The 24,529-nt window shown below is 52.0% G+C and overlaps 1 protein-coding gene and 1 long non-coding RNA gene across 6 annotated transcripts; one reads left to right on the top strand and one right to left on the bottom strand.

Moving 5' to 3' along the window:
• Positions 1-65: 65 nt before the first annotated feature.
• TPM4 (tropomyosin 4) lies at positions 66-21,874 on the top strand. 5 transcript variants are annotated; one of them, XM_025989727.2, is made up of 9 exons: positions 66-363; positions 6,012-6,137; positions 10,531-10,664; positions 12,871-12,988; positions 13,491-13,561; positions 14,497-14,572; positions 16,162-16,224; positions 16,310-16,379; positions 20,425-21,874. In XM_025989727.2, the coding sequence occupies exons 1-9, from the start codon at positions 250-252 to the stop codon at positions 20,505-20,507; spliced, it is 855 nt and encodes a 284-aa protein (XP_025845512.1). In that variant the 5' UTR covers positions 66-249; the 3' UTR covers positions 20,508-21,874. The 5 variants fall into 5 exon arrangements, with proteins under 5 accessions (XP_025845512.1, XP_025845513.1, XP_072577435.1 ...); XM_025989728.2 differs by having other exon boundaries at positions 170-363; positions 17,399-21,874; XM_072721334.1 differs by lacking the exons at positions 66-363; positions 6,012-6,137 and adding an exon at positions 6,416-6,741 and having other exon boundaries at positions 17,399-21,874.
• Positions 21,875-22,682: 808 nt separating this feature from the next.
• Positions 22,683-24,270, bottom strand: LOC140593957 (uncharacterized). The gene is made up of 2 exons (XR_011994458.1): positions 23,783-24,270; positions 22,683-23,485 (listed from the first exon to the last, which is right to left on the bottom strand). It is a non-coding gene; the product is annotated as an uncharacterized lncRNA (long non-coding RNA).
• Positions 24,271-24,529: the final 259 nt, after the last annotated feature.

The raw sequence follows: 24,529 nt of genomic DNA, 5'->3' as shown, positions 1-24,529 counted from the left end.
AGAAAATCCTAGGCCCAAATAAGGCGAGGGCTGCGGGGCGGCGGGTGAGCTGGCCAAGTCCTCCTGAGCAAGCGAGTGGCGGCTGGCCCGGCGGCCTGGGCTTGGGCCTCCTCCAGGACTCGCCCGGCAGCGGGGCGGTGCGCCCAGGAGCCTATAAGGGCCTCACCCCCGCCCGGCTGCTCACTCGCCCCGGCCCGCAGCGCAGCCCCCTCCGCAGAGTCCTCTGTGCCCGCGCCCCACCGCCCAGCCATGGAGGCCATCAAGAAGAAGATGCAGATGCTGAAGCTGGACAAGGAGAATGCCATCGACCGGGCCGAGCAGGCGGAGTCGGATAAGAAAGCTGCGGAGGAAAAGTGCAAGCAGGTGAGGTGCCATCTGCTGGGCCGGGTCTGGCTACCCAGTGCCCTCTCTGGGCTGCTCCTGGTCCCAGAGGCCAGGCTCTGGGACCCCAAGTGGGAGTCTCAGAATCCTCAGTGCCTGGAGTCAGGGCAGGGACAGGCGGTGATGCTCTGGCCAAGAGTGAGGGGACCATTGTCTTCCCAGGGTCCCTGAACTGGGAGAGAGAGGTGACGATACCCCAGCAGGGCCGGGGCAAGCAAAGTGAGAGTGAATGCACACACGGGCAAGGGAGGGGGGTTTGTGCATGCTGGAGGAGTATGCAAGCTGGAGTGTGCATGTAGGTGTGTTGGGATAAGAGTGTGAGTGTGTGTGGGGGTGTGTACTAGAAGGGGTGGTTGATTGATGTCATGTGTGAGAGTGTATTTGTGCGTTTGGGCACTTCCGTGTGTGCACAGGTGGGGTGTGCACAAGTGGGGTGTGAGTGTGTGTGTTTTGGCTGGAGAGAGTGTGGAGGAGTAAAAGCATCTGTGACAATCAGTACGTGCAGACAGACGCATGAGCGTGTGGTTGTTGGAAGGTGGGTATGAGAAGAGTCTGGATGTGTTCGTGAGTCTGTGAGGGCGTTGGTGGTGGTATCGCCATGGGTTTGTGTGTGCGTGTGTGTGCGCCAAAGTTGACACAGCGGGCAGAGGCTGGCTGTGTGTGTGCCTGTGCCAAAGTTGACATGACGGTAATGGAATGTGTGTGTATCAGGGAGTATGTGTGTGTCGAGGTGACTGTATTTGAATTGGCATGTGTGTGCTTGTTGGGGTGATTGCTGTCAGAGTGTGTGTGTGTGTGCGCGCGTGCATGGGCATGTGTAGTGGTGAAGAGGGCAGTGGGGAGCTATGTGTGAGTGTGCGTCACCTTGTCCCCATGTCAGGACAGTCCCAGGTGTGCCTGTGTAGGAAGGGCGGCCGAGTGTGGGTGTGTGGTGGGGCCAGCTGTGTCTAGCTGCTGGGGCAACTGAGAGAGAATCTGGGGCCTGGGATGGTTGGAGATTTAGGGGTGAACCTGAGGATCTCGATGCATCTCTGTGCATCTCAGGTGCCCGTGCTGTCCCTGCTGGGAGCCCAGACGGGAAAGGTGAGGGTGCCAGTGGCAGGCGGAGGCCGTGGACCTAGAGCTCTGGAGACGAGCTTTCCAGAAGACTCTGGCCATAGGGTACACCAGGGAGCCAATGCAGCGAGTGGACAGAGGCCTGGGCTGGGCAGTCCCAAGGCCACGGCCTGGAGCAGAGCAGATGTCAGCTGCCGGGGGCTGGGTGGTGGATCAGCCAGTAAGAGGAGACAGGGAGTGCTGCTCTCTCCGGGGCACCCTGCCCCCCACAGGGCTCATCCACTCCCCCACCATCAACTACCCAGCCCTCAGGAGCATCAAGGTCTCAGATAAGTCCCAGGAGCCACCCAGGACAGTGACACTATGTGCCTAGCCCTGCCCAGTCCAGACGCCAGGCCAGCTTGGCAGGTTAAAAGGGCAGGCTCTGAGCTCAGCCTGGCTCTGTTCAACTAGGTCACTGGGCACCGTGGAGCAAAAGGCCTTCGCTGGTCTGTGCCTCAGTGGCCCCACGTTTGAGACAGGAAAGTGACAATGGAGCTTCCCTTAGGGCCACGGAAGGATTAGAGGTGGCTGCAGGTGGAGCACTTGTCCTGGTGCCTGGCACAGAGTAAGCACTCAGTAAATGCAGGATTATTTCCTGCCCTGCCCTACTTCCCCTTTGGGCCTCCCCCATCCCCCAGTGATCCCGGGCTTCCCTAAGAGCCTGTGACACATTCACAAGGGCCAGCCCCACCCCAGCACTCCCTGCCGTACTCCCTTCCTCCCTCCTGGTTCCCCTCCCTGACACCCTTCTCGCACCAGTCCTGAGCTGCTTGCTTCCATGGGTCATTTAGCCCTTGCCATGAGAGGTTTAGCTAGGGCTCCAGAGAAAAGCAAGTTTCTGGCTCTAGTGTGCACTAAGGTGTGAGTGACCGACACAGCATAAGCTCCCAAGGCAGACACAAATTCAAAATGGAAGGTTTCTCAATGCCTTCAGCCAGCTGCATGGCCAAAAGGCAGGGACAGGTTCTGTGGCCTCCAGCCGGGTTTTCATTCTGTTCTTGTTTTTCCACAAAGCCACCCACTGGGGTGGACTTGTGCTCGCATCCACGCTGGGTCTTCTAACTTTGACTCGGGACACATTGCTGCCCCTCTCTGAACCTTCAGTGTTCTTATCTGTGAAATGGGGGCACAGGCTACTTTCTGATGGCCAGGCGTGGAACCCAAGATTCCAGAAGCCCAAAGCAGAGGCCATATTCCTAAGGGGCCTGATGGCCTGTCCTGCCTGGGAAGAGGCAGGAGGCAATGACGGACTTGATTTACCTAGAGTTCTTTATACTTCAGGGGGGCGGGGTGTGGGTCCTGGGGTCAGCCTGCCCCTTGAGGACCCCGCAGCAAAATCTCCATTCTAGGTCCTGTTTGTCCAGTGTGGGAACAGGACCAGGAGGCCCAGCCCTCCCCGTTTCCTGCTCGCTCCCCTCCCAGGGCAGTGACATCCGCCACAACTGGCCTTTGACCCCACATCCTGCCTCAGCCCTGTCCTAGGGCTCCATTTACAAGGACTAAGGTGTGAATTCTGTGACCTTCTTAACCATTTTACCGGCAGGGAAACTGAGGCCCACAGAAGGAAGTGACTTGTCAGAGACCTTCCAGAGCCAGGGCAAGGCTACCCTCCCCGCAAGGTGCCATACACCAGCACACGCTCCGTGCTTAGAAATCGGACAAGGGAGAGGAACCTGATTTGTGTCAGTCTCACTGACTTTTTTCTACCTGGCTCCAACCACTGAAGGGTTTGGGGTGTGTCATTGATTCATCCTGCAAACTTCCTCTGGACTGCCTTGGTGAGCACTCGGCCCAGCCCCACGCTGAGTGATGCTGGGGCTCGGCTCAGGGGCTCAGCGTGACCTGAGCTCTGCCCAACTCTGGAGGGGCCCAAGCTGGGAGAGATGGAGCCAAATGTGGAGGGACGCCCCTTGCCTCAGCAGTCAGGGCTGGACCAGAGGGCAGGACAGGGACTGGGATGGTCCAATGGGGTGGTGAGGCTCTGCCCAGGGTGGCAGGGCAGGCCTCCCAGGGGAGGAGACATTGGCGCTGGGAGTGGAAGAGGGTGTGCTGGGCAGTAGGCATGCGTCACCTAGAAGTCAAGTGAACCAGCTTTGGGATCAGTCTGCCAAGAGTTCAAGTTCCCTATCTGTATGGCCCAGGGCAAGTCCCTTCCTCATGCTAGGACTCAGTTTACCCTTCTGTGACATGTAGCTTCAGTGAGACAGTACATGTAGTGGGCCTGGTACTTTCTAAACACTTCATAGCCCCCTACCCACGTTATCGCGGTCCCCACTCCTTGTTATCCAAACCCGGCTCAAAAATGTCATGAAAAACCCGACCATCTTTCCACCTGGATGAGCCCAAAGCTGCAGAACTTGCTCTCACTCTGTCACATTAAGAGAGTGCTATGCTGGGCACATAGCTGGCACCTAGTAAATGCTGCACCCCACAGATCCTTCCAGGAGGAAGTCAGGTGAATGCTGGGTCATGCTGGCTCATTTTCTCAGTCAAGCCCTAAGTTTTACAGCAGTGCTAAGCTCTCAGAGACCACCATGTCAAGGCTTCCATTTTGCAGATGAGAAGACTGAGGCCAGAAAAGGGGACAGAGGTCATACAGCTGGGATTTGGAGCCAGGCTTCTGGGCTTATTGCCTGAAGGTCAAGATCAGGCCCTGCGGAGACTGACATAGGCCTAAGTTGCTGTCACCCTCCTCTTCTGAGCCTCCACTCCCCTCCCCATTTCCTAACTCAGCAGTAGGACATTTGGTGGCCTTGAAGATGGGACAGGGGCCTTTTGAGAATTTGCACGGGGGCACCCGGGTGGCACAGCTGGTTAAGCGTCTGACTCTTGGTTTTGGCTCAGGTTGTGTTCTCAGAGTTGTGAGATCAAGCTCATTGGGCTCTACTCTCAGCATGGAATCTGCTTGAGATTCTCTCTCCTCCTTTTACCCCTCTCACTTGTGCTCTCTCTCTCTCTCTCTAAAATAAATCTAAAAAAAGAGAGAGAGAGAGAGAGAATTTGCATGGGCACACACACATAAAGCATCTGGCACATTTCACATATCATCTCAGGGGTGAGTGTGTAACCCAGATCAGATTCAAAGCTTGACCTAGAAGCCAAATCAGCTTTTATAACATACTTTCTTCGGGAAGTTAGAGAAAAGAAGTCAGAAAGAGATGCAGAAAATCAGGCCTGGCATAAAGGCCTGTCCAGAAGTGGGTTCAAATTCTGTGCTGTGTGACCTAGAGAGTCACTCCACCTCTCTGGGCTTCCTGCTGGGAAGAGGAAGCAGGACGATGAAGCAGGGCCCAGAGATGGCTGCTGGCCCACCCTGGGAGCATGGACTGGACGAGGGGGTCAAACATAAGTCAGATCAAATTATGAGCTGGACTGACCACCATGGACCAGAGTTAGGGAGGGAGGTGCAGCCTAGAGGTGACAGAGAAGGCTTCCGGAGCGGACTCGTGACTGGCGTGGTGGAGGGTGATGGAGATGGAGGGTCTGTGGTTTGTATCCCATAGACGTGAACTTTTCAAACTGGGGTGCCAAGAAAGGGACAAGGCTCCCAGGATAAACAAAGAACCAAAAATTTGAGGAATGTGGGGGACATTTGCATTAAATGAACACAAGCCAGATGTGCAATAATTTTAAAGATTTAACCTTAGCCTTGGAAGAAAGTGGTCTTTGAGGAGCATCCCTCTTCTAGCCAAGCCCCCAAGTACAGGAGTGGGGCGGGCCTGAGTCCTTCAATCTTTCAGAGTATTTTGGTTTTTTCTTGAGAGACAGAGAGAGAGAGAGAGAGAGAGAGAGAGAGGGAGAGAAATCACCGGGTGGGGGTGAAGGCAAGGGGCAGAGGAACAGGGAGAAGGAGAATCTTAAGCAGGCTCCATGCCCAGTGCCAACTGGACTAGCGGCTCCATCTCACCTCCCCGAGTTCACAATCCTGAGAGCATGACCTGAGCCAAAATCAAGAACCTGAGGCTTAACTTACCCCCTCCAGGGGTCCCAACCCTTCAGGGTATTTTGTGAGAAAGTCTGAGAATTCCTCTCCTGGACAACGGGGAGCCATGGCAGTTGTAGGCAGGGGGAGGGCAAACATACAATTAGAAATTTCCTCTGGCTGCCAATGTAGGAGGCCGAACTAGAGGGGGGCAGGCTGGGGTTCGGAGGATGGTCTAGGCCCAGCGTAGGAGACTCCTACTGCTGCCTACCTCAGGACCACCAGCAGTCCGCATCCCTGAAACTGGGATGCAAAATCCGATGTGTGGTTCTGGGAAGTGTGTTTCCGGTACTCATTTCGCAAAATCTGTAAGCGATTCTGAAAGAGCATCCAGGACTCCCGAAAAGATAAGCACAGCTGGTCCCAAGAGATGGGGAGGAGGCGAAAACCATACTAACAGGTAGCACTGGAGTGGGGCACTGTATCCCTATCCCCGTTTTGCAGCTGAGGCAACTGAGGCCCGGACAGAGGGCCCTGGTGACCGTGGGAGACGGCCCTGCGCCTCGGGCGCGTGGCCCCCGGGCTGACACGTCCCCCCGTCTGTCCCCAGGTGGAAGAGGAGCTGACGCACCTCCAGAAGAAGCTGAAGGGGACGGAGGATGAGCTGGACAAGTACTCCGAGAACCTGAAGGACGCGCAGGAGAAGCTGGAGCTGACGGAGAAGAAGGCCTCCGACGTACGTGCGCAGTAGTGGGGGCACCGGCGGCTGGGCCAGGCGGGAGCCCCGGGGCCGGCCAGGCGGGAGCCCCGGGGCCGGGCAGGCGGGCGGGCGGGCGGGCGGGCAGCGCCGGAGGAAGAGGAGGAGGAGGAGGAGGAGGAGAAGGCGGTGCCTCCCGGCGCTTTCTCCAAATAAGTCCCGAAAAGGGGCACTTTCCAGCAGCTGTGGCCAGCGGTGCCGACGTCAGGCCCTCCCCCAGCGGTGCTGACGTCGGCGGCCGGGCCGGGTGACCTCATCGCCCCGACGGCGGCCGGGCCGGGGGCGGGGAGGGGCGGGGGCGGCCCCCGCGCAGGCAAAGGCTCGGGGGCCGGGGCGCGGCTGGTGCAGCTTTCGCCGGAGCCGAGCCGAGCCGAGCCGAGCCGAGCGCCCGCCGCTGCCCGCCGCCCGCTGCGTGCGCCTCCGCGCCTCCGCGGCTCCGCGCCTCCGCGCCATGGCCGGCCTCAACTCCCTGGAGGCGGTGAAACGCAAGATCCAGGCCCTGCAGCAGCAGGCGGACGAGGCGGAGGACCGCGCGCAGGGCCTGCAGCGGGAGCTGGACGGCGAGCGCGAGCGGCGCGAGAAAGTGAGAGCCCGCGCCCGGGCACCCCCGGCGCCCCCCGCACCCCGGCGCCCCCCGCACCCCGGCGCCCCGGCGCCCCCCGCACCCCGGCGCCCCCGGCCCAGCGCGCGCTCCCCCCCTTCTCCCTGCGCCGCTGGCTTCCCGCGCTCCCCGCCTGCGCTCGGCCGCCACTACCCGGTGCCCCCCCCCCCCATCAGCGCTCCGGCCTGGCAGCTCCCGGATCGCCGACCTGCACCCCCTTCCCCGGGCCGGCCGCTGAGACCCCCCTTCCTCCGCAGTCCTCCTCCTTCCCGAGCCTGGCACGGGGGAGGGGGCGCCGCATCCGGATCGGGCGTGGCCGGCCGAGCGGGTAATGGGGGGATGGGGCCGAGGAGGACGCAGGATCCCGGAGTGGGGAGGGGTGGGGGGCGCCGCGCTGCCGTCTGACTCCGGGCTGGCGCCGGGGTCCCGGGCGGGGGGTGGAGGCGACCGGCGGCTGGACCTTGGAGCGGGAAGTGAGAGTGGAAACATTGAGCTTCCATTGTCTGGGGTGGACGAGCCGGCCCGGACTGGGGTGGGGGTGGGGGTGGGGGCGTCGCACTTTCTCCCCCCTTACGCGGCTTCCCGGCTCCAGCTGAACTTTCCCAGCTGTTCCCGGGGCGCGGCGGCGACGTGTCTGCTCCCCGCGGGGGGCGGAAGTTCAGCCCGGAGCCGCCGGCCTTTCCCTCCCCGCCTGGTCCCGGCAGCCGAGCGACCGGCCGCGGGACCCCGCCTTTCTCCAGCAGATCTTAGGGATGTTAGCTCGGGGGCCCTCGACCCAAGACGGTTTGGTGTGCCCCAGATCCTCGCTCTGGGGCCTGACAGATCATGGGGCTCTCTCCGCCTCCCTCCTTCCTCGACTGCCCCTCGGGGCTGGACCGATGGTGGCAACTCCCGGGGCCGGGGAGGCGTCCGGATTCTAACGCCATCCGCCTCCTACCACTTGTCCTTACCCCCTGGGAGCGTGCCTCCCCTTCCGTAAAGCAGCGGTGACCCTAATGCTGCCCCCCTAGGATGGCTGGGGGGTCCGGGAGGAAGGGCACATCGTAGGTGTTCAGTTCCTGGGCAGTCTTTCCAGCCCTCCCTGTCACCTCGGAAGAGCTCAGTCTAATGGGTGTGATCGGTACAAACCAGGCTGGCTGGTAGCATTGCAGAGGGGTTTCGTTGTGCGAGCAGGACGGGGAAGCAATCACCCCGTGGGGTAGGCTCCGAAATGGAAGTTGAGCATTTATGATTATAGCATAAGAGTTTGCTGGGAAAAGGAGACCTAGGTGTGCAAGAAAGTTGGGGGAGAGGGTGGAAGCCCAGGGCCCCCGAAAGCTGGAGTTTCAAGGTTCAAGGGTGCAGACCCCAGAAGTGGAAAAGGTGCCCCAGGTATTGACAAGTCTGGAGGAGAGCCCCACACGGCCTGAGTGTTGGCCTGAGTGAAAGCCTTTCGACCCGTCAGGGTAGCTCTGGCGCGAGGAGGCCTCAGAAACCTGGTGCAAACCTCAAACAGTAGCTGGTTTGGCCTCTTTCACACAAGTAACCAGCAGAACCCTCCCTCTGATCTCATCCCAAGTCATCCCGCTGGAGGACAATTACTTCTGCTTAAAAATGGCCCTCAGCCTCCAGCCAAGATTGAGGAGTAGGACCGTCCAGTTGGGAGGAAAGATGTTTTTGGAAAGTTGTGGATTTCTTCAAAAGTTTGCTTTTCAAAGCATGCTCCTCTTGATCAGGACGGGGAAGTCGGAAGAAAGTTCTTGGGCAAAGGAACTGAGCCCAGAGGGGAGGGCAAAAAATAAAAGGTTTCTCAGTCTCTTGTGGAGAAAGCCAAGAGCCGGCGTGTGGCAGACTTCTGGGTCTGCCTCCCAACAGCTGGTTTCGTTTAGATTTTTGTGTGATTAACCGACATCTTCCTGTTCCCTTGCCACATGTATCTAGCAAGCCTCTTTTACCTTATAAGGGAAATCCTTTGTAGAGTGTAGAAGCTTTGATTGCAGGAAGGGGTGGAGCCCAAAATGACTAGCAGTGACTAGCAGTTTTTCAAAAATACATATATATGTCTGCATGTATATATAGTTGTGTGGATCAGCATTCTTTGAAGTCCGGACAGTTGAAAATGTGCCAAATGCATGATTTTCAGGATTCAGAGCTCCCCACATCAGGAAAGTCTCACTTTAATTTTTAAGAGACAACTCATGAATAAAGCACGTTTGTATGATTTTAAAAATCAGTATTTTGCTAATGGGGATGGTGGTTCTTTGGGGGGGAGGGGTCGATGAACATGTTCTGGAATTAGGTTGTGGTGTTGGTGTTTGGAGTACTAACAACTATTGAGGGAAAAAAGATTAATACCCGCCCCCATTGCTGGAGGAATTAAGATTCAGGTTATTAAAAAGAATAAAAGGCACCCACTCCTTGGAAGGAGTGGGTGAATTTCTTAAAATAGTTCATTGGTGGTTTTAATGTATTCTCCAAATTGGTGTTTCATAGGAAGTTGCAATCAGAAACACCTGTGGGAGTATGCCCTCCATCTGCTGCTAAGAATCTGGAGCTGAGGAAAGTTTCCTGATTCTCTGTTTTTCAGCATCTCTGGCCTCATTCTTTCACTTTTTTTTTTTTTTTTTTTTTTGGCTTATAAATTTAAGGGGTTAGGGGAGGGAGCAGTTTCCTACTAATTTTTATGGCCTTCCCCACTTCAGAGATTGCCTTGATAGGAAGCAGCCAGTGTAGCTTCCCACATTTCCTCTTGGTTGAGTCAAATTTCACCAACTCTTCAATATTTCTTGCTGCGGGTGGCTGCCCTCGAAGCCCCCACGGGACTCCGCAGGGTATAAACACGTTCAGCCAGGGAAGAGCCGTGGGCTGGGGTTCCTGAGGCCGTTTCTCACCAGTTCTGACTGCACGTAGTTGGACCTCTCACTTTCCTCGTTGTAAAACACTGGAGGATTAAATGAGGTGAAATCATAGGACTTCCCACACACCAGGTGCGATGCCACACCCTCAGTGACAGGTATTTGTGGTGTTGGGACGGGGGAGGCTCAGAGCAGTGAAGCAACCTGCCCAATGCCACATGGCTACAAATTGGCCAAACAAGGGATTCTGACCCAGGGCTCTTTGAGTCTGGAGTTCCTATTTTTATGTATGCTGCCATATTACCTTCCTCGTAGGTGAAAATACCTTGAAAAGCCGGTAGCTTTTCACTGTTCCGACATCCCTTCTGTGCCTGTAACCGAGTTCTCTTTCCTTACTTAGATCTTTTTGTCCCTTTATCTCTGGGCCAGACCTAGTTCAGGGTGGTGTTCTGATGGTGTCACCCTCCTCTCCCATGTTGCATGGCCAATGTTGAACTGAGGCTTCCATGCTCTTGCATGCCTCTTACCATGGAGGTGACAGGGAGTGGAGGAGCTCCTTATATGACAGGGTGAGCCAGGGGCCACTGGTGGCCTTAGTCTCTGGGAATCCCAGAGAGGCCAGCCAGGGCTGTCTTCTCACAGCATGGGGTACACATGTCACTCTTCTGCGTTGACTTGACTGCCTGTCCTATACTGAGATACACATCTTTGTCCTTGAGTGGTGGATGTTCCCGGATGTTTTCTGGGGGAGATCATAATGGAAAATTCACATTCTCCAGAGGAGAGTGTGAATTCCTTACTGCCTGCATTCCTGGGTGGGCTTTGGGGGTAGGAGGGAGCCTGTTAACCAAGGGAAGAGTGCCATGTGAGCTGGGGACTCCCTGCTGCCGGGCTGGCCTTTTCCTTCTTAACCCGGCTGCACCTCTGACCTCCCCAGGCCGAAGGGGATGTAGCAGCTCTCAATCGACGCATCCAGCTTGTGGAGGAAGAGCTGGACAGGGCTCAGGAGCGACTGGCCACAGCCCTGCAGAAGCTGGAAGAGGCAGAAAAGGCTGCAGATGAGAGCGAGAGGTAAGGACGCTTTAGACCTGGCGGCATCAGCTTCTCAGAAGTGGGGGTTGTGCTGTGTGGCTCACCTCCCAGAGCTGGGGTGCAACTGAAGGAGACAACATGGACATGCTCGTGTGCACATACATAGGAAGGCACGACAGTGCCTTGTGGGCTGCCATGCCATGTAGAAGTGTTTGTCATTGGGGTGATTATGAAGAAAACTCAAAACCGGCAGAGAAGATTTAAAAATGGGTAGATGTAAGCCTACAAGTATGACTGTCACTGGCCACCAGTTTGCAGAGGGCTATTTCGTGTGTTTTCTGAGAGCCAGTGCATCTCACTGGTGTTCTCAGGATACCAAGTTGTTCCCCGGGGAATGGGAGAGGGGGAAGGGAGGTGAAAACTTGAAATGGGCCATATGGATGGATGGATTGTTAACACCCTCCCATCAGGCAGGCTTTAGATTGCTGGGCAGTGACAACTGTGTGGCAAGAACACATGCAAACCAGCACCATTAACGTACTTGGAACTGACAGTGTCCCTCACCTCTGTGGCATGCCCTCTACATTTGGGCCTCCAAAAGGTTACTCCGTCCTCCAGAGCAGGATAATTCTGCGTTCCTTGGTGCAGGCTCTGGAGGACTGAGGGCAGATTGTGTAATTCACAGAAGCAGCCGTCTCTGTGTGGTGGTAAATGGGTTCCTTGTGTGGTGATGGTGTGGGTTGGGCCACTGGTCATTGTGTATCTACCACACGATCACACCAGGATTCTCATTTCACCCATCCACTGTGGCTTCCTGGTATAAACCCCTCCAAAGGATTAATTTTTGATTATGCTGTTGTAACCATAAACTGGAGACTCAGAACCAACTGGGGAGTCTTGGAGATTGACTCTGCCAGTTGCCCATGCAGGAAATTTCTTCCCCAGGCAGTGGAGTGGCCTGTGCCAAGGGAGGGCATACACCCCAGTGGAGGCTCTGCTTCAGCCACCAAAAAGTATGAAGGATCTGGTCACAGGTTACTCATGGCTGTGCCTGGGGCCTGGGTTAGCTGCTGCCCATGTTCATAGGCAGACCAGGCTGGCCAGGTGTCTCACTTCCAGGACCTCACCAAACCCAGAGAGCCTGGGAGGGCCCCTCACTTATCTGTTTCCTATCACCAGAGACCTTTGGTGACAGCCTTGTTAGGAGGCTGCTGGTTATGGTAGAAAGAATTCTATACTTGGGAACCAGAGGATTGAGATTCAGGTCTTTTCCACTGCTGTTTACTTCATATTGGGCAAGTCACTTTGATCTCTCCAGTGCTGCAAAGGTTTCCCAAGCTTGCTCGGATGCTGAGGTTAAGGCTTAGCACAGATGTGAAGATGTCTTGACAGTGAGTTAGGAACACTAGTGACAGCCCAAATGGAAGTCTTTATTGAACAGCAAGACCTGTATGGTCCTCCGCTCAGGGCAGGCGTGACACACGTCAGAACATTATCCTGGGTTGGCCTCTTTGGAGGTATCTGATCTTAAGTAGAACACTCCAAGCAGTGCAGGCCAGTGAGCTCAGTTCATAGTCACCAAGCTGTGCGGTACATTCCCAGCTGTCCCCAGGACACTGTCCTTTCCAGACTGGATGTATCCACTTCAGTTCAGGTCCTTCTCACCCTTCCCTTTGTGGGCATCTGCCTCTGACCTGGTCTTCCCACTGTACTCCCTTCATCTTTCTGGTTTCCATTCATTCTTGTTTTTGAAACCATCCTCTGCTTCCCTGTATTCTCTTCTGGAAAGCCTTCCATGACACATAACACACCTCTGCCCCCAGTGCGGTGGAACTCATCATTCCCACAGCAAGGCTGTCCCTGACCTCTCATCACATTGTGGTAACTGTTGGCACATAAGTACCTCTTGTTACTAGTCAGTGAGAGGCTGTATAGGATGGGAGTATGGACCCTAGAGCCAGATCACTGGAGTTGGAATCCCAGCTCTGCCACTTACTAGCTACACAACCTTGAGCAACTTACTTGGCCTATGCCTCAGTTTCTTCCTCCGTAAAGTGGGGATGGTGTCCCCTCATAGGGCATTCATGAAGTTGAGGGCAAAGGGGAAGTGAATGAGAACTGCTTTTCAATTTACTCTTTAGAGCACGGTTCTTGGTCAGGGGGGTATTTGGATGAGCAGATGTATGCAGCTGTATGATAAACGGTAACCTATGTGTGAAGGTAATGACAAGCTTGCTCCTTGCAGAGGAATGAAGGTGATAGAAAACCGGGCCATGAAAGATGAGGAGAAGATGGAGATTCAGGAGATGCAGCTCAAAGAGGCCAAGCACATCGCTGAGGAGGCCGACCGCAAGTATGAGGAGGTGAGTGGGGCTGGCAGATGGCAGCAGCAGGAAGTGGGGAGGAAATGGATCTGCGATAGGGAGAGCCCTGGGGCCGCCAAAGGAAGCTTTTGGTTAGTTCAGCTGTCCTTCTGTGTCCACATCTGTTCTTCCAGAGATAGCCACTTGGCTAGGAAACTATCTTCCACAATGCCAGAAAGGCCCGGGGAATTGTGTGACACTTGTCTTCCTTAGTAGGGAAACCAATTGATCAGATCACTTTTTGTCTCGCAACCGGGTGTTTTAGTACGGTTTGGCTCAAATTGGGAATCAGAGATCTTCAGACCACGGAAGCTCAGTTGGCTTTCCTGCCGGCCTCGGTAGTCGGCTCCCCCCACGTCTGCCTCACTTCTGGGGCCCACATCTTCGCAGATGATCTGGATGAAGCCTTGCTGTCTATGAGGGCGGTGGCAGGGGGCTATTGGGGACAACAGCCTAGTGGACATGGCTGTCGGGGGTCTCAGTTGATCCTTTCTGTCTGCAGGTGGCTCGTAAATTGGTCATCCTGGAAGGCGAGCTGGAGAGGGCGGAGGAGCGTGCCGAGGTGTCTGAACTGTGAGTGGTAGAGCGGGACAGAGAGGGACCCAGCGGGGCTCCTAGGGCACAGTGGGAGGGAGTTTGTCAGGTAGGATATTGACTGACCCGGTAAGGCCTCTGCTCACATGGATGGGCAGCTGGGAGTCGTAGCTCGGCCCCTCCTCCGGGCCTCCCTGGCTAACAGAGAGTGTCTTTTTGTTCTTGCTGCCCTGGGAAGTGCTGCCTATGTGTTGACTCTTCCCACAAAGGTATTGGGAAATAGAAGTGAGAAAGGCAGTAGCAGAGAAACCTGGAAGTCCCATTTTCCCAGAAAGGATAGCTCAGGAGGCTGTGCCTTCTTAAGAGAACACTTACCTATGGAAGGCCGCTTTGTCAGCGTTTCACTGCCTTGTTCTTGATGTCATTGTTTGCCTGTGACACATTCCTGGGGTTGGGGGGTGTGGAGGTGAGAAGCTGACCACGGTCCTGCAAGCTCTGAACAAACAAAAAGCCTCTCCCCTTGGCTTTCTGTGAGGAATCCAGCCCAGTGGAGCATCCTGCAGTGCTGAGAGAGAGGATCTAGTTTCGCAAATCCATTCAGAGCTTCCCTCCTGGAGTGTTGGGTGCAAACTGATTGCTGTCTCTCAGCCTCCTGCACTCCATTTCATTCTTACACCTTCCGGAGTCAGCCTCATCAATCACAGATTTCACAAGTCCCTGTTGCCTCACCCTTGGCGAGAGCCCAGGAGTGCTTTACAAACCTTCCAAATATTCCTCGGCCTGCTGCGCCTTTGCCAGGCATGATAGGGTTTTGATAAGTGCACAGCACTATAGCTCTGAAAAAAGCCATTAACATTTTTCCCCCGCATTCCTTCTGGGGGCCCTAGGCAGCGTGGATTCCTCTTTTTGAAAGCTTTCAGGGGAATTGCCTTGCTAGGGAGGATGGGACATAAAACTTCTTTGTCTTTGCACAGTAAATGTGGTGACCTAGAAGAAGAACTCAAGAATGTCACTAACAATCTGAAGTCACTCGAGGCTGCCTCTGAAAAGGTTGGTGGTTGGCTTGGCATTGGTGATTCATTGGACTTTTTTCTTCTCCCATGATGCTTGGGAGTATGCCAGGGTATCAGGGGTCTAACCTGTATTTCCTAACAGTAGCTTTGGTGCCCAGAAACAAGGTTTTTTCCCCCATAGAAAGAACTGTCCGGTGGTTAGATTTCCTTCAGTGGGGTCTTTGCACCATCTTTTATCTCCACCTTCTGTGAGGGTGGAGATGGACTATGGGATTCGTACCTGGTCAGGCTCCTTTTAGGGAGATCTGAGCAGGATTGTATACAGAGCTTCACTCTCATGAATCCCTTGGATCCTCAGAAATACACTCTAAAAGATTGAGCAGCAGATATGAGAGGTGGAATTGGGCTCTTTAGGTTGAAATCGTACCCAAAGCAGTCATTACAGGATAGAACCATATGAGGAACACTGTACGTACTCTTCCATGGCCTGCCCTATGAATTCGCTGTCCTCACTTCCTCGGTCTCCTGCCCTCCTACTGCCCTCCAGTTGCACTGAACATCTAGGTTAGGGGTTTCTCGGCTGTATAGCCCCACATACTTCTTTTCCTATCATGATGGTTGATCACATTTGTCATAATTAATTACATGCCTTCTTTGCTAGGTTGTAAGTCTTAGGGACAGGGACTATGTCTGTCTTGTTTTAGAGTTGTGTCATTAGTATTAACAGGGATACCAGGAGAGTTGATGAGCAGTTGTAGCTCATGTGTGCATGCTAAATGCTGTCCTGGGCATGGGGGTAGATGTTACAGTAGTAATATAGCTTCTACTCTTCAAGGCCTCAGAATGTAGTTGAGTAGACTCTGACCCCAGTAATAAAGGGACCTTGGGAAGTTGGGGTATGTGTCATGAGGAGGTGACATTTAAAACGGCTATAAAGCATGATGAAGACCAGGAGCTCAAATTCCAGAGTCAGGTTCCAGTCGTGGTATGGTCACCTCATAGCCATGTGACCCTAAACAAACTACTTAACCTGTGACTCTTTACTCATCTGTAAAATGGGATCGAGTATATCTAACAACATAGTGAGCAGCTATAAAGATTAGCTGATACTAAATCCGAATTGAACCTTGTAAGACAATAATAATTTCTGACAGGTAGTCACAGGGAAAGGAACATCCTATGCTTGGGGGCTTGGGGGGCCCAAGGCTGGGAGCCTGGAGAGTGCACAGAACGTGTTTGGGAAAGCTGGTGGGGAGTGGGGTTGGAAACATCAATTAGGCCAGCTGTGGAGGGCTCTCTGTGGCTTGTATTTCCATTCAGCCATCTGCTCCAACTTCATCACAATGTCATCTCAAGTTATCCAGCCCAGGCCTTCAGCTCAGTCCCATCCCAGAGGGCTCCTCGACAAATTCTCTTGAGTTTTGTTGTTTTTTTTCTTTTGAGTTTTGTACACATTTTTTTTCTACCTGAAAAGATGCTGCCTCCACTTTGCTTCTTGGGCATGTCCACAGTGCTTCAAGCACATGCTTTTCTCCAAGGAATAGAGAACCTATATTCTTCTATACTTTTTTTTTTTTTTTTTGGTACTTTTTTTTTTTTAAAGTACTGTTTTGGTTTCTCCCACAGTATTCTGAAAAGGAGGATAAATATGAAGAAGAAATCAAACTTTTGTCCGACAAACTGAAAGAGGTGAGCATGATCATACTCAGCTAGTTCAAGTTCGTCTCGCGGCTAGTCCTGAAGCAATCATAGTGACTCCTTTCCTTCCTTCTAGGCTGAGACCCGTGCTGAATTTGCAGAGAGAACGGTTGCAAAACTGGAAAAGACAATTGATGACCTGGAAGGTATGAAGCTACTACCTAATTATGTTTGTTCTGCCTCCCACTTTGTGACAGTCTGCTGATAGGTGGGAGGGGTTGAGCTGGGCTTTGTTCATCCTGGGAAAGTGAAGTGCGGAGTGACAGCACATTCTGGAAATCTGGAGCACTGGAACAGGACAGCGCAAGTCAAATTCAGACCTGGGTTTCCATTTTTCAATAAGTAAAAAATTCTCTTTGCTTAATTGGTGCCACATGTGAATACAGAGACCCAAATATGGCTGATTTTGTTTTAAAAGTCTTCAGAATTTCCTTCAATTTGCTCATTCCTGAAAGACGCCTTGCATTTTTTAAATGCCTTACATTTTTACAGAAGCTCTCTCCCAGAGAGCTCAGAGCTTATCACAATATGAGAAAATGGAAATACAGAGGATGTAGACTGAAAAAAAAGACTCCAGTCTGCAAGTCTGGTGCCCACATATCCCAGAATCTCTTGAAGAGTTCCAACTAAAAAAAAAAGAGAGAGAGAGAGAGAATTCTGTCCTGTCCTGTGTTTTTCATAAAATAACTGGGAAATTCTAGCATCTTGGGATTCAGACAGAACATCCTAAAACTATCTGTCCCACCCAGAAAGGGTGCCAAACTTCTTCCTCAGACCACGTGTCCCAGTGTTTGGTTTGGGAAGTGAGGCTTCCGTATAAGTGAAAATACCCCCCAAAGTATAACCTTTGGTCTGGCTGACGTCACTGAAAGTCAGAAATAACCTGGGGTGTAGAAGCTGTGTCCATTTTGAGCCCCATTCTGTTAAAGGCTCATTATGGCTAATCCCCCACAGAGCCTCAAACCACTTAGAAACCACTCCATTGATCTTTGGCTGCTTCGTTTGTTTTACATAGGACGAGACTTTCTTCTAGTTCATGCTTTGTTTTCTCACTTTTTTTTTCCTTCCTCTCATTGTTCATCTATGGCACTCCATTCCGACCCTCGCGTTCTGTTCCCTGTACCTCTTCCTCCGAACTCTCTCCCTGGGGACCTCCACCCTCTAGACGAGCTATACGCTCAGAAGCTCAAGTACAAAGCTATCAGCGAGGAACTGGACCATGCTCTCAACGACATGACCTCTCTCTAAGAGGGAGCTGGGGTGCCACCCTCTGTCCTAGCAATACCGAAGTTGGCCTTCTCACTGTGATGCCTACGCTTCCCGTGGGCTTCTAGAAGCCTGTTTCCTGCCTCCTGGTTTGGTCTTTCAAGCTTTCCTCTGCTGTGTCTGTGACTGTGTGACTGAAATAAAGACAGGCGTTCCTCATGCCCAGGCCCTCATTTTCATTTTCTTCACTTGCCGCTTTTGAACCGTAGCTGTGAGGCCCTTGACGATGGCTACAACAGAAAGTGGGTGGTTCAAATGAAGAGCTCATTTCAAAAGGAAAATGGTGCCCACATGATTCTTTTCTGCCTGTATGGAAACAAGAGCCAATTTGGCATGAGCTCTCAAATATGCACTAGCTAACTATATCTGCATGCCAATAGCAGTTTTTCCTTAAATAGAAATTGTTTTTGAATGGAGACTCATCCAGCCTCTTAAGCAGCTGGGTAGAGTCAGCAGAACTTGCAAAAACTGGCAGGCTCGCGTCTAAAAAGCAGCTACTCTTGAATGGGGTTTGACCTACGGATTCATAAAGCGGCAGCGGCATTCTGGTCTCCTTATTTCTTCCTTTTCGCATTTGTTTTCTCTGTGTTACACTCTTGAGAGTGGTGTCCAGGTTTCCCTGTGTCTTCACTGTGCATGGAACATCTACCCAGCCTCTGTCCTGCCAGGAAGTTCACCAGTGAGCCTCACCTCTGTCCCTTGCCCTTAGAAAACAACTACCCAAGGAATGAAAGTGTATCCCATTAGCAGGGAAAGGGGGTGGAAGCTGCTGGAAAGCCAGACAGAAAGCGATGATTCATTCCCGAGTTCCAAACAAAGTTGCCTCAGATGCTAACATCTATCTTCTCATCCTTAATTTAACTCAAAGCAGGAACCTTGCTTTGGTTTGGTGAGAACTCATAAAGTTAGCCTATAGGCATGAAGAGACCATGCATATAGTAACCGAAAGCTCATAGATTTTTCCACAAAAATCCAAATTTTAAATATTTTGTCCACTTCTCTGCACCCCATCCACACCACCATAAATTATCTCAGAAACACTGCCATCTTGATGTCCCAGCTTGTCTTCTAGACTCCCCCTTGAACCTGGGAGTAGAATGAACATCTCCAATTAGATCATCAGTTTTTTTGGTCACTATAGCTTATCCCTCATCCTAGAATTTCTTATCCAGGTGGGAACCTCTGTCCCAATTCTTCATAATCATCCCTCCAAAATCCATCTCCCCTTAAACTGTATAGCCTTTCACCCCCAGCCGCTCCCTGGTTTCCTGTTATCCACCCTGAGCTTTTCCATAAGCCACTCCCCTCACACACTGCCATACTTACGCTCGTGGAAAGGTTAGACTATGTAGGGGTGGGTGTTGTTTGTTCACTCTGTATATTTGTTCCTGGGATTTTTCCAAATGTATGTAGCCTCCACCCTTTGAAATAACTGCAGCCCTGCTTATCCAGTCATTCTGCTTAACTAAGTGCCTAAGTGGAACTTCATTTACAGAGATTTGGGCTGTGGAGATCAGCCACTACCCGTTGACAGTCTACGAGCCTGTCACACTTCTCAAGGGCAATTGATACTTTAAGAGAAAGTCATTTTTATCTCATACCTAATACAGAGTGGCTGCCAGGGAATGCCAAGTGGCAAGGTGAAGGGAGGTCAGGATTTGTAGTGGGGAGACCTGGGTTTGAACTCAGCCCTGCCATTTGAGGGTCTTCAACAAGCTGCTTAGCTTTTCTGCAAAAGCGGTAACTCAGTTACTGAGGGTTAGGTGAGACTGTGGAGAAACTGGCTCATAGGGAGTGGGCACTGTCCATCCATGTTAGTCAGGCCCACGGCACTCGCTGTATGTTTCTCTGACAGAATTCGCCCCAATCATAGCAACGTGATGTTTTTAACTGCATCAGATGAAAGGTTCAGCAGTTCTAGTTGAAAGACTGCCATCGTTGCAGTCATTTTCTTTTTTCTTTCTGAAAATTTCCAAGCTGATCCTATCACGGTTTATGAGGCATTTTGCTTTCCTCCAGTATTTTAATGATTCTTGGCCTAGTCTGTTATCAGCCATCACTCATTGCAAACCAGTTCTGTCATGATCACTGTCATGCATAGCTCTACAGGGCACCTTACTTTTTCAGTGTTTAAAAATTTGTCAGCTCAGTCACGTAGTAACTCACCTATAGTCTTAGATTTTGAGGCATGCTGCATTTATCTAGGGTTTGACTATATATATTGCTATGGACACAGATAAGAGTAGCACAGTTTTGCCTGGAATTTAAATGGCCGCTCCCAAAACCTCCAAAGGAAAATCAGGTTCAGGATTATAATTTCCTACCAAAGGCTAACTAACTGGCACTAGCGGGGGGGAAATGTAGTTTCCCATATCTAGGACTAAAGTCTTATGTTTGTGTAACCCTTCTTCAGTTCTGAAGTGCTCATTGTTTTTCCTTATGCTAATCCCCATGCCCTGTATTGCTATTGTTATCCTTGACAGATGGGAAAACTGAGACTTAGCAAGGTTAAATGGCGCATTCCAGTAGCACAGCTGGAGTTTAAGTGCAGGTGTTCTAACTCTAGATTGCCAGATTTAACAAATGGAAACATAGGACACCCAGTTAAATTTGAATTTCAGATAGGCAATGAATAGTTTTTTAGCATAAGTATATTTCACGCAACATTTGGGATATACTGGTACTAACAAATTATTTGTTTACTTGAAATTCAAATTTAATTGAAGACTGTGTATTTTATCTTACAACTCTGACTCCCATATTTTTGAAGCTTGATCTCTATTATTCCATGGTATACTACTGTAAGTAAAATGTAAAGTACTTTCTCTGCTCTGACTTTGACAGTTTGTGGAGTTTAGAAACTTTTTTTTACCTTAACAAAGATGCTTATTAATTTATTTTCCCCCCACTCTTAATCTTTACCAGAAAAACTTGCCCAGGCCAAGGAAGAGAATGTGGGCTTACATCAGACACTGGATCAGACACTAAACGAACTTAACTGTATATAACCAAAACAGAAGAGTCTTGTTCCAACAGAAACTCCAGAGCTCCGTGTCTTTCTCTTCTCTTGTAAGAAGTTTCTTTTGCTATTGAATCTTCGCTTTGCTGGAAATGTCAAGCAAATTACGAATACATGACCAAATATTTTGTATCAGAGAAGCTTTGAGCACCAGTTAAATCAAATTCCTTCCTTTTTTCAAACGGCACCAGCTTTTTCAGCTCTATTTTTATCCTTAAGTTGCATTTATTCATAAGGTAGGCAGGGTATTTCATATTGAGCATACTCTCTTAAGACTGAGGGCATTTGGTTCCTGGGAGAATAGACAACCCTACACTTTCAAAAACAACTCCAGTATCTAGTCAAGGGTCAATTTAAAGGCCAAGGAATATATAATCTTCTGGGCCACTGTGTCACACGACAGGTATCCAGGGACCATCACATTAAAATATGGGTAGGGATTTTCCATGGGGGGTGGGGGTGAAAAGCCAGGGGGAGGGGGCTGGCTTTGTGGGAATTCATAAACCATAGAAAGATTAACCTAATCATCTTGGCTCTTTCCCACACTCCACCATGCAGAACAAACATTCTCTGAGCAGTCAGCATGCGAATACTTGGGAAATAATCATAATAATTACCCAGATGTTTTCTGGATAGATCCTTGATGTTACGCTCTTCTACATGTTCCTCTCATTCTAAAGTTGGTCTCTGAGGAGCAGATAGCTTATTCCAATAATGACCCATGCTTGTCTGCTCTGATCTGAGACCGTCTATTCAGCAGGAATAAGTGTGGTAGAAGTCAGTCTTATTTCGAGAAGTCCTATCAGGAAGACCACTAGCCATCAATAACTGAGTAGTTGTTAACAAATATTGGGCAGAAGGGGGCCTTTCTGACAGCAAAGTAGAGATAAAGTAATTGGCCTAGTTTCATCTCCTTTAAACTTCAGGAATGGCAAACTGAAGATTTACTTATGTAGGACTTTAATTCCTTCTTCAGGACCAAGTTAATAAAAGACCAAGAAGAAACTCCTGATTAAACTGGATATGGAGTATTTTGTAGGCAGGGCTGCACATTTTGGCTTTGTTGTAATTTCTGCTTTCTTGATTAACATCTCAGAGCTGAAACATTCCACATTCCCCAGCAGTGTGGGGGCCAACTCAAGTTTACAATGCTGACAAAATTACCCTGCTTCTAAGCTTATCCAAATCCTCTGCCCCTCACTCCTATTTATTAAGCATCACACTACCCAAAGGTACACTAGCAAATTGTGCAATTGAATAAAACCCACTTTTCATTTAGATTCTTGCAACTGTATCATATGTAATAGTATCACTTTTTCTACATTTTGGTCAAATAAATTTTTACATAAACTATAATTTGTGTGAACTTTAGAATGTGTTTGGGGGGGATGCGGAAGGTACTCTGGTTCAATGAGTGTTAATGGGATGGGAGGGAAAGATAACTGTGCCAAGATTATTAACAAACGTTCCTTGCTTTATACAATGACTTCATATGAGGATTATGATCTCTATATTCAGGAGAGCACTTTGCCTCAGTAATTCAAAAGCCCCTATCCTTTGTTAGACCCAGTCATGCCTGAGCCAGGCTGTGAAGAATAACTAGGATTTTACTAGATGAGACAGGAGCAGGGAAAATGGTCCCTGCTGAGTCAGGAAAGCACAAGGCCTGCCTGCACATATAAAGGAAAGAAGTAGGTAAGCTGGGTCCATACAGTAGAGAGCCTGAACTTAAAACTTTGGTCAGGAGGAGAGCTGTTAAAGACTAATCAACAAAGAAACACATTAGGAAAATTCACTTAGTCTATTTTCAAGGAGGACAAGAGTGGGAGCAGACCAGTGAGCAGTAAGGCCAGTTAGGGAGATGTCTCCATTAACCCCAGATGGTGCTTGCCGTGGAATGAAAAGGAAGAAGTGATCTGGAGGAAGTAATCTTAAGACAGCTGACCAGCTGGCAGGTGACCTGAAGAAGAAAAGTGTCAAAAGATGACTGCAGTTTCACTACCTGAATCGTTCTGCTATCTGCCTCAAGATCTGATCTTGGGGAAGTGGGGTAGGGAATCAAAAAGAGAAATGAAAGCCTTTAAAAAACTAATGTGGTATGCAAACCATGTTTTTTTGCCACCAAGTACAATTAAAAACATCTCCTTGATGTTGAGTATTAACATTTAGCTGCTGCTGTGAGCTTTTTTTTTTTTAATATTTTATTTATTTATTCATGAGAGACCTGAGAGAGAGAGAGAGAGAGAGAGAAGCAGAGACACAGGCAGAGGGAGAGCCCAATGCAGGACTCGATCCTGGGACTCCGGGATCACACCCTGAGCCAAAGGCAGCAGCTCAACCACTGAGCCACCCAGGTGTCCCTGTGACCTTGTTTAGATGGTAGATGCGGAGAATGTCCATGACTAAAGTAGAATTGCCTTCTCTAAGGGCCCTACCATTACTAAACAGAAATGCCTTCTCCCCCGTCTTGCCCATCGCCTTGGGCTGCAATCTAATCTCAGGATACTGTTCCAGTCAATCTCGTGCCTCACTACATAAAGGAGTGTTCTGGGTTTGTTAAACCCATCTCGGATCTCCCGGAGTTCCAGATCCCGTGAAGTGTATTGTGGAACGCAGGGAGAGCTTAGGAGCAGAGTGTGAAGCCCTGATCCTGACAGACCCTGAGTGGGGCACTGACAGGTGCCTTAGGAGGAGTACACTGCGGAGTGAAATCTGGATCAGAGAACAGAATCATCAGGGAGGCGGGTGGAGAGCGGAGCAAGGTTCAACAACTACTGAGAACCAAGATGGGAGGCGATGAAAGAGCAGGGTCAAGGATGACTTCGGCTTCACTCATCAGGCAATTCGGGCCAGGCCAGTGGGAGTGGAAGTTGCCATGTTCAGTTGCCAGACATGTCGAAGTCCCTGGGCCAAATCCAAGAAAGCGGCTGGGGGATGGCTGGGGGATGGATTTCCTCAAAGAATCACCTGTATGGAGTGCACGAGCTGCCCCAGGGTGCCAGCAGACCTGGGACCACCGGCACCTCCTAAAGCACACGCGGGGACCCCAGAGGCTGCGACACAATCCGAGGAGCAGCACCCAGAGAAGGCTGGGCGAGGGCGACGGAGACACCCGCGGGGGGGGGGGGGGGCGGCTCAGCTGGAAGCTGCCCCCTCGGTCCCACCCCCCCCCCCCCCCCGCCGCGCCCGGAGCCAGATCCTCGCAGGGTTCTGGACCCTCCGCGAGTGTAGATGCACCCCCCCCCCCCCGACGGCGTGGCCCACCTCTGACCCGCAGGTCATCTCGGGCTTCCCAAGCCGCGCGTCTGAGCTCGGACCCGGTTCCGCACTCGGAGCCTGGGGAAACCACTGAAGCTCGGTTTCCTGACCCATCAACGGGCGGGAAGCCCAGCAGCAAGCCGGTGGGTCGGAGGGGGGACACCTCGTGTTTTTTTCCCAGTGCGGACCACACGGGCAGGCAAGCACCAAGGCTCGGAACGACCTCCCCGGATCGTCACGGGGCTCCATCCGCGGCGGCCGGCGCTCCGGGTCTGGACAACCTCTGGCTGGGTCCGAGGGCCTCGCGGGTCGCGGTGAGGCGGTGAGGCCCGGCAGCCCCAAGCAGTCCCCTGGCCAGCGCCGAGGCCCCGGAGGACGTCTCCAGGCGACCTCGCTTCGACCCCGGCTCTCCCTTCCTCTTCGCGCCCCCGGGCCCGACGCCGCGGCGGCCACACAACACCGCCACCCGCGCGGCCCCTTCCCGCGTTCTTCCCAGCGCCCACTGAGGCTGCGCAGGCGTGAGGGCGGGAGAGCCCGGGCCCGCCGCGCGCGCGCCCTCTGCTGGCGCCTAACGATTCCCCCCGGCCCCGTACGCACGCGTCCCAAGCCCCGCCCCCGAGCTGCGGGCGCGCGGAGCCGTTGGAGACGTTCCCCGCCCTCCCCTCCCGCCGGGGGGGCGGGGCCGCCCCGGAGCCGGGAGTGGTGGGAGGGGGGAAGAGGGGAAAGAAGGCGGGGACCCGGGAGGCCACGCCC

Source organism: Vulpes vulpes, chromosome 9, assembly GCF_048418805.1.
Source record: "Vulpes vulpes isolate BD-2025 chromosome 9, VulVul3, whole genome shotgun sequence".
NCBI classification, from domain to species: Eukaryota; Metazoa; Chordata; class Mammalia; order Carnivora; family Canidae; genus Vulpes; species Vulpes vulpes.
Note: the sequence above shows the minus strand (reverse complement) of the source record. Positions and strands in the feature narration are given on the sequence as shown.

Coding starts and splice junctions, on each gene's coding strand:
- TPM4 (XM_025989727.2), top strand. CDS start 250: ATGGAGGCCATCAAGAAGAAGATGCAGATGCTGAAGCTGGACAAGGAG. Junction 12,989..13,490: donor CCGACCGCAAGTATGAGGAG/GTGAGTGGGGCT, acceptor TTCTGTCTGCAG/GTGGCTCGTAAATTGGTCAT. Junction 13,562..14,496: donor CGTGCCGAGGTGTCTGAACT/GTGAGTGGTAGA, acceptor GTCTTTGCACAG/TAAATGTGGTGACCTAGAAG.